The sequence below is a fragment of the Trichechus manatus genome, unplaced genomic scaffold (genome assembly GCF_000243295.1).
Source record: "Trichechus manatus latirostris isolate Lorelei unplaced genomic scaffold, TriManLat1.0 scaffold00273, whole genome shotgun sequence".
NCBI lineage: Eukaryota > Metazoa > Chordata > Mammalia > Sirenia > Trichechidae > Trichechus > Trichechus manatus.
Window position 1 is genome coordinate 1,574,330 of NW_004444209.1, and position 9,474 is coordinate 1,583,803.

The 9,474-nt window shown below is 36.4% G+C and overlaps 1 protein-coding gene across 1 annotated transcript; it reads left to right on the forward strand.

The window, feature by feature from the left end:
- The first annotated feature begins 5,537 nt into the window (after positions 1 to 5,537).
- Positions 5,538 to 6,107, forward strand: RNASE9 (ribonuclease A family member 9 (inactive)). Its single transcript, XM_004390015.2, has one exon. The coding sequence runs from the start codon at positions 5,538 to 5,540 to the stop codon at positions 6,105 to 6,107; it is 570 nt and encodes a 189-aa protein (XP_004390072.2).
- The last annotated feature ends 3,367 nt before the right edge of the window (positions 6,108 to 9,474 follow it).

Genomic DNA, 9,474 nt, shown 5'->3' on the forward strand with positions numbered 1-9,474 from the left:
GAGAATTGCCAAGGAACCAAAGAACTCCCCTGGCTACTGACAAGGAAGGAATAAACATGGCTGAGATCTTGATTTGGAATTTTAGCCCCCAGAACTATGAGAAAATACATTTCTGTTCTCCAAAACCATCCACTTGTGGTATTTCTGTTACAGTGGCACTAGGAAATTAAGACAATCACAGTCATTTCTAATTTCTTAAATCTGTTCTAAAATCTTTTGGTTTCTTCTTTGACCTGTGGGTTACTTAGAAGGGTGTTATTTAGTTTCCATATATTCTGAGATTTTTCAAAGTTTGCTTTTGTTAATTTCTGATTTAATTCCATAGTGGTCAGAGAACATACTCTGTATAACTTGAATTCTTTTGAATTTATTTAGCCTTGTTTTCCGCTGAAAGTATTGCATATCCTGGTAAATGTTCTGGGTGTGCTTCAGAAAAATGTATATTCAGCCATTGCTGTGTACAGTGTTCTGTAAATGTTAATTATATTAAGTGGATTGATAATTTCGTTAAAGGCTTCAATAGCTTCAATACCCTTGCTGATTTTCTGCCTAATTTTACAGTCAATTATTGACAGATGGATATCAAAAGCTCCAACTACAATATAGATGTGCCTATTTATCCTTATAGTGCCTTACATACTTTGAAACCCTGTTTTTACACGTATAAACATTTAAAGTTGTCTGTCCTCTTAATTAATTTACCACTTTACCATTTGTAAATGACCCTCTTTAGCCTTCGTAATATTTTTTACTCTGAGATCTACTTTATCTGATATTAGGATAGCCATTCCAGCTTCCTTTTGACAAATGTCAGCACAGTATATACTTTTATATATATCTTTTTTTTCTATTTTTATATTTAAAGTGCATTTCTTGTAGGCAGTGTATAGTTGAAACTTGCCTTTTTATCTAATCTGACTATCGCTAACTAAACACAGTTGGTGTGTTTAAGTGATTTACATGTAATGTTTAAGTGCCTTTAATCTGAACTTAATTGATTATTTGCCTCATTATGGTTTGTGTTTTCCTGCTTCTTTGAATGCTTTCTAATCTTCAATTAGATGCCAGATATTGCGAATTTTACCTTGTTGGTTTACCTTCTGATATTTTTGTAATTCTTGTGAATTTTCCTGGGTTCTGTTCAGGGACAGTTAAGCTACTTGGAAACACTTTAATCCTTTTGAATCTTGGTTTAATGTTTTGGTAGGCTGGTCCAGAGAAGTGCTCAGGTTAGGGGTAATTATTTCCCACTACTGAGGCAAGACCTTCCTGAGTACTCTTCCTAATGCCCCATGAATTTTGAGTTTTTCCAATCTGGCTGGTGGGAGTAGGAACTATTCCTTCTGATTGTTTTGGATTGTTCTTTCCCCAGTCTCAGGTAGTTTACTCATACATTTGTAATGATTAGTACTCTGTTGAATACATGAGGGGAATCATTTGCAGATCTCCAGAGTGCTGTCTCTACGCAGCTCTCTCCTCCCTGATACTCTGTCCTATGGACTCAAATTTCCTTGACCTCCCCGTCCCTCAGTTTTATCCCGTCAACTCAGGAAGTCTGAGGGCTCTGCCTCAGTTCTCCGACTATGCTTTGCAGCCTGAAATCTCTCTCAAAGTAGTAAGCTGAGGCAGTTGTAGAACTCACCGTGTTTGTTTCCTTTTATTAAAGATCACTGTGTTTTGTTGAGTAGTGTCCAGTATCTTGAAAACAATTTTTTCATGCATTTTGTAAAGGTTTTTTTTTTTTCAGATGGGAGTGTAAATCAGATCCATGTTGCTCCATCTTGTCTGGAAGTTCAAGTCCCGGTTTTTTTTTTTTTTAATTTAATACCATGTCTAAAGTGTTTTTATCTAGTTGTTCTAAACAGGCAGCCTACAAGTTTAGGTAGTTAACAGATCTCTCTTTTTGCTTCCCCCCCCTCTTATCCCCAACTCTTTGGGTCTTCTCTGTCCTGAGAAGAAGATTCACTGAAGTCCACGCTCTTGACTTTAAGAGAGACATTGGTATGTGATTTTAAGTGGATTTTATGTGGTAAGCTTCCAAAGTGAAAGCAAAAAACAAAACCCATTGCCATCAAGTCGATTTCGACTCAGAGTGACCCTATAGGACAAGGTAGAACTGCCCTATAGGGTTTCCAAGGAGCAGCTGGTGGATTTGAACTGTTGACCTTTTGGTTAGCAGATGAGCTCTTAACCCCTACACCATCAGGGCTCTGAAGTAGGGGGAACTAAATTCATCCCTTACCTTGACTTTAAACTCATGTATTATCAATGAACCTGTTGATTCTCTTACTTCCCCACAAACAACATTTTGCTCCAGCTTTTCTCAACCCGACACCTCTCTCACTTAGGTTGAGGGAGTGAAGGTCTGAGACATAAACAGCGTCTCAAAATGTTTGAGAGAAGTATGAATTTGAAGCTGGTGAAAGCTTAAATTTTTCTTACTGAATTGAACTAAGAGATACTCTGGGATTTATTCAGCAAGGTTAGTCTACATTCGAAGGACTGAGTTTTTAGGATCTATCTTTCTCAACAACTCAAACTAAGGTATTGATTTTGCCTGGTTCTGACGAAAAGTGGGAGTTCAGTGATACCAAAATGTGAGATTCTGGGAAATTGGCACGTAGTGCTTAAGAATATGCCCTATCCAGATGTTAAAAATCCATTTCTTCAGTGACACTTACGTTGAGTTACTTATTTTATACTTGAAAAAGGACAGTATGAAAAATAACAATTAAAAAATCAATCATAAATATATCATTCAGAAATGACAGTTTATTAGGTATTTGTTTTATTTTTTTCTTTCGCCTTATGTAATCAATATTTCTATTGATTTGGGTCATGTTGTAGATACAGTTTAGTATCTTGGTTTTTCCTCATGCATTTGTAGTGGACTTTTATCGCTTTGTATTTGGTCTCAATTTCTTTTTTGAGTGGCAGAGAACATCCCTTCTCTGGGGAATTGGAATTTTCCTGGGGTTTACTTGTGTGATTTTGCCTTTACTTCTCCAAGAATGGCATGAAGTCCAGGTTGGCCAATCAGAGGACTCCCTGTCCCTGGATTTATTCATGTAGCAGAAGCAAAGCCAATCACAGAAGTTGTTTCCCTTATTGGATGAAGTTATCATATTCCTCTGTGATCCTAAATATAAGGGTACAAAAGTGACAGTGATTGTCTCTGTCATTACATGGAGAGACTGTGTATGAGCATAAGTCAGCATAGAAAACAGAGCTGAGAGAGAAAGAACAAGAGTCTTGGTAAATATTTAACTATCATCCAGCTGTGCCTCTTGAATGTCCTTGTTCTGCGAGTCAATATAGCCCCTCTCATGTTTATTTGTTTGGGATTTCTTTCACTTACAGCCAGACAATCTTACTACTATAATATTATATCGCCAAATATTCCAATAGCTCTAAAATATCATTTACTATTTTCATTATTTGTCAAAAATTGTTCATTCTAAGAATAGATAAATCTATAAATATTAGAATAGTGACTACCTTAATACATACTAGCTATTATTTCACTGATTCTTACTGTTGTAGTTATTATTGTCATTGCTATGAAGATATGGGGCTCAATTTAATCTTTCCTACGTTACGGACATTCATGTTTTCAAAATTTTGACTCTCTTAAGTAAAACTCACTGTTTTTTTCATGTAAATTATTGCAACTCCTCTGATAATGTACTCTGCTTAAAATTCTAGATATTACAATCCTGGGGGGAAGCATCAGCCTTTTAAAACTTTTTAAAATTATATTTACCAACAACATTTTTTCTCAAAACCATTGTAACAATTTCGTTGTGATCAGAAATGCATGAATGCCCATCTCTCACCAGTACTGAGTTTGTAAGGTATTATACTTACTGGCAATTTGAAAGATATAATGTTAGTTTTGCTTTTTATGACTGAGGCTGCATATTAAAATTTTATATTATTGCTGTCCATTGATGTTTATTCTATGAATTATATACTCATGTTCTTTATGTTGGTGTACTTTTTCCTTTCATAATGGTTTCCAAGTACTCTTATCTAATTTACGTTTTTTCATAAAAGGTATTATTTCAGGTAGGAATTTCGAGTTATTCTCTTATTGTATACCTAGGAAGTCCTATCCCATTTTAAGATCAGTTAAGACCTTCTTTTTCTTTTTAAAAATCAGTTTACTTTTTAAGTACCACTTAATAATCCATCTGAAATATACATTGGTCTATCCAAAGAGCCCAAGATTCATCTCAATATTTTTCCAAAAACATTTTCTGAAAAAGCCTAATCCTTTTTCCACTGCTTGGGATGTTTTCTTTATCAAAAAGTATGTTTTTATATATACTACAACAATGCTTCTCAAACTTTAGTGTGCTAAGAATCATCTCATGAATTTGCTTAAAAAGTAAATTTTTGGGCCTAGTCACAGAGACTTTCAATCATGAGGTCTGGGGCAAAGAAAAAGTTTGCATTCCATGAAAAGGCTGATTATTCTGTTGCACAAGATTACCAGCAAAAACTTAAGAAACATTTCAATAGCATGTATTTAAAAAAGATCTAAGTGTTCTCTCTCTCTTTTTTTCCCTCTATCTTTCTCTCTGTCATTTCTACACCTATGAGGTTTAAAATCATAAATATAAGTAAATTTATCTTACTAGAATGCTCGGGCAGTGAATCACAAGCAGGGATGATTGCCACCCTACGCTCAGGTGACATTGGCAATGTCTGGAGACATTATGGTTGTCAAAATTCGGGGGGGTGAATATTACTGGCATTTAGTAGATATGGAGCCCTGGTGGCACAGTGGTTGAGAGCTATGGCTGCTAACCAAAAGGCTGGCAGTTCGAATCCACCAGCCACTCCTTGGAAACCCTATGGGGCAGTTCTACTCTGTCCTATAGGGTCACTATGAGTCAGAATCAACTCAATGACAACACATTTGGTCTTGATTTGGTTAGTGGGTAGAAGTCAGAGATGCTGCTAAACATCCTACAATGAACAGAGCACCCAACCACAAAAAAAGCAAGAGGAGAAAGTCCTAAGATGAGAAATTTTCCTATCACATCTGCATGTTTATGAGAGGATGGTGGCTCCCTTATGGCTCTTGTCAGTGCAACTTCTTAAGTCCTCTGGAAGGGAACTAATGCATTTGGACCAGATGGATGGAGCAGATGACCCTCTCTCTGCCTCCCTTCCTCTCTCCCCACTGCCATCCTAGACCTCCCCTCTCCTTCCTATTTCTCTTCTCTCTCTTTCTATTTCTCTCTCTTCTTCTCTCTCTCCTTTCAGTCTCTTCTGTCTATCAAATTTCCCTCCCTTATCCCCAGTCTTCAGGACTGACTATAGACCTAGTTAGGTCATTTTTTTTGTCACTATTTCAGAGATATTTAAATAGATTTTGAGTTGTCAATTGAGGTTATATTTAAATTTCTGAACTCTTAAAGTTTAGAACAGAATTAGGTGGTGGAAATGGGCTCTGCACAGGAAATAGAAGCAGGTAGCTTTTCACCATAGACCAGATATCCTTATCTCTTTTATTCCCCCACAAGAAAATGTGGCAGACTTCTGTCATCATGTACCCACTGCCTCTGCTACTACTTCTGTTCCAACCAGTGCAGTTCCAAATGACATCAAATTCATTCCATTTACCAAATCATTTGAAAGAAGATTTTGAGGATTATTTGGAAGAGTTTTATGGTACAGGATCTACCACAGAAACTACCAAAGAAAAATTCAAAAGGAAAATGATTATTGTACCTGGAAAACAAATACATTTAGGTGATACTGAATACTGTAACCATGCAATCAAGTTTAAAAATATTCACAATAAGCTTCGTCGTGTGGAAGAACACTATTTCCTCCAAAAGGTATATGAGGAGATAAGAAAGATCTGTTACAACTCATTTATAAAATGTAAGAATGGCATTAGAAAATGTAACAGGAGCAAGAAAGTGATGAAAGGTCTGTATTGTAAATTAAAAAGAGGAACCAAATTACCAGACTGTGAATATGAATCATTTTATAGGAGAAGACTTGCCTTTATCACTTGTAAGTGGAAAAATGAAATCCGAGAACTTGTTCCTGTTAGCATAAATGATATATCAATGCCATATAGCTATTAAAAAGCCACATCCACCAGGAAAGTGTCTTCCTTCCACCATTCTAGCAGAGACAACCAGTTAGGGAAGGATGATTTAAACCTTTGTGTACTGATCTCTATAGATCAAAATAGATAATGGTCATTTTAATCCTTTTCATTTTAATCAGCCACTTTCCCTCCCCTAAGCACTACCCAAAGGCAACTTGGGCTGGGTTTACAGATGGTGCTCCAAGGTGTGGTTTCACATAGGTCACAGACTTTTGCGTGTGTTACGAGTATAAATCCCTGCAGTGATACAATGGCAGAGGAAGAAGAAACAGTTATCTGATGTGTGTTCCAAAGATGTGTTTATCTGACGGTTTAGTTCAGAAGAAATAATAAAGTGCATTGGCCTGGTGAAGTAGCTCTGTGTATGTTTTTGTGGGGATTCTGGGATTGAATTTTCTTTCTCTGTGACACAATTTGACACAGAAGGAACTCAAGTCAATTCATCTTTCTAGTGCTGTATTTGTAGATACTTCACCTGTCCTGTTCTTTCCACACAACACAACCTTTACGGGGCCATGAAAGAATAGATTCTAATAGGTGGCATCTCAGGATAAATTCTTTATACATTCAGAATAACAAACTCCCTAAAATATGTTTCAATTCTCCAGTGTTACTTTTGTCATTGTTCCCATCTTTGTGTAGCTTAGACATCACTGTTCACAAAACTACAAACAGTTCCTCACTTTTCTGCATTGTCATAATTATTCACAATTCCTTTCCTCACTTTTCAGTAGATGTGGCTTCATCTGAGAATACGACTTCATGAAAAGGCTGAATACCCTTCATAACAATAAAAAAAAATCTGTATGTCTAGTTCAAGTAACAATTTTCCTCCTTTTGCCTTTCAAACATAACATCTTTTTACTATTATTCCCTATAACTTAATGAAAATTGAATAAGGTAGAAAGAGTGTCTATTGCCTTTGGCACATTTTACCACAATTGAATCTGTTAGACTTCTCCTCATTCCTTATTCCCATCTTTAGACTCATAACTAAGGTCCTAATTTATCAAACAATTGATTGATCTACAATAAAGACCCAGGGCCAAGAGCTACCAGTCACCTTCTTATTGACCAAAATCATACAGTTTAGGGTATGCAATGACATCATATATTTTATCCAAATTCTTCTTTTCTTTCTTTCCCTAAGATAGATCTTTTTCATATATCTGAGACATGAAGACCTTAATGTCTATGAACTATCATATTTGTAAAGAGAGGAAAAAAATGGCTTATCTCTTACTCATTGTATTTAGAAGAGTGACTCTATAATTTGCATTGTGGAGGAGAAATATATTCCACCCCAGTTTTCATGGTTGGAAGATTACAAACGTTAGTAAACAACATCAAGTTCTTCTTAAGAGATCAAAGGTGGTATCTCCAGTAAGTTAAAGGCTCTGGAGAGTGAACCTAACCTTATCAAAAGAACAGGTAAAATAGGCTTTAAACAAAATGAGATTTTTAATTTAGGCATACCTTCTCCATAAGACTGGATTCTGAGACTGTATGTTTTCCATCCGCTAGTTTATAAACTTCAAGAGAACAAGGATATTCACAGTTACAAGTTTACATAAAATATACTTACTCAGCCCTTATTTAAAATGTCAAATATTATGAAAAAGTGTTACAAATATTCAATTGTCAAAGATTGCCTTCCTTTTCTTATTAAAATATATTCGCTATAAGTAGGTGCAAGCATCTTACCACTTCAATATATACTCTTGGTAGTGGTGTCCGAGCATTTACATATTGAAATACATGTTATTTTGAAGTTCGTCTCATTCCTCATTATATCTTCAGGGCCTGGAACAGTGCCTGGCACTTAGACTACTTAAGTGTTTTTGAAAAGATTAATAAATTAAAATATAAATCAGAATTCTCCAGTGGTATAAACATTTCGATAAATTAATTATTTTTTTATCGCCACTCCACAGTGGTGACTATGTTCATTTTTCAGGTGAATGGTAAAAAGAGTAAAGAACTGCAGGTTTTTGTGTTTCCATGAAGCAAGATCCATTAAAGGTATTGGTCAGGAGCTTATGAAGCAAACATCAAAATAGAGGACACAATTTTAAGGGAGGCTGTGGTCTGCACAATCAGAATATGAAAGGGAAGAGTTTCAAGGGGAAAACAAGAGTAAGAGAAAGAGGGATTTTTCTCCAGCTGGGACATAAGGAAGATAAAAACGTGGGCTGGACTCCACTGGTCTCACCCCTTTGGCAACAAGGGAGAATGAAGAAAACAAGATACAAGGCAAAGATTAGCCCAAAGGACTAATGGACCAAAACTACCATGGCCTGTACCAGACTGAGTCCAGTACAGCTAGATGGTGCCCTGCTACTACCACTGACTACTCTGACTGGGATCGCAACAGAGGGTCCTGGACAGAGCTGGAGAAAAATGTAGAACAAAATTCTAACTCACAAAAAACAGACCAGACTTACTGGCTTACAGACTGGAGAAACCCTGACAGTATGGCCCCCAGACACCCTTTTAGCTCAGTGGTGAAGTCACTCCCGAGGTTCACCATCCAGCCAAAGATCCGACAGCACCATAAAACAAAACAAGACTAATGGGGCCCAACAGTCCAGGGACAAGGACTAGAAGCAGGAGGGGACAGGAAAGCTAGTAATTGGGAACCCAAGGTTGAAAAGGGAGAGTGTTGACTTGTTGTGGTGTTGTTAACCATTGTCATAAAACAATATATGTACTAACTGTTTAATGAGAAACTATTTGTTCTGTAAACCTTCATCTAAAGTACAATTTTAAAAAAAAAGGGTAGTTCAAGAAGACAAAGTAAAGTATCATAATGAAATGTGTAAACCTGGACTTAGAAAACCAAAAGGGAAGAACATGTTCAGCATTTCTCAGCTGAAAGAGCTGAAGAAAGAAATTCAAACCTCAAGTTTCAGTATTGAAGGATTCTATGGGCAAAATATTGAACGACACAGGAAGCATCATAAGAAGATGTAAGGCTACACAAGTGTGCAAAAAAAAACGTGGGCTGGACATGAAGAAGACTTTATGGTAGAAATAACACATATTAATTTTAAAGGCAATTTTTAAGAGCATAGTAAGCATGACCAGGCCTTGATATCTGTATTTTGAATGACAAAAAGAATTGGTCAATATTCAACCATATTAGGAGGTAGCATATGATCAAGAACCAATGGTACTGAAGGAAGAAGTCCAAGCTGCCCTGAAGGCACTGGCGAAAAACAAAGTTCCAGGAATTCACGGAATACCAATTGAAATGTTTCAATAAACCGATTCACCATTGGAAGTGCTCACTCATCTATGTTAAGAAATTTTGAAGGCAGCTAATTGGCCAACTGACTGGA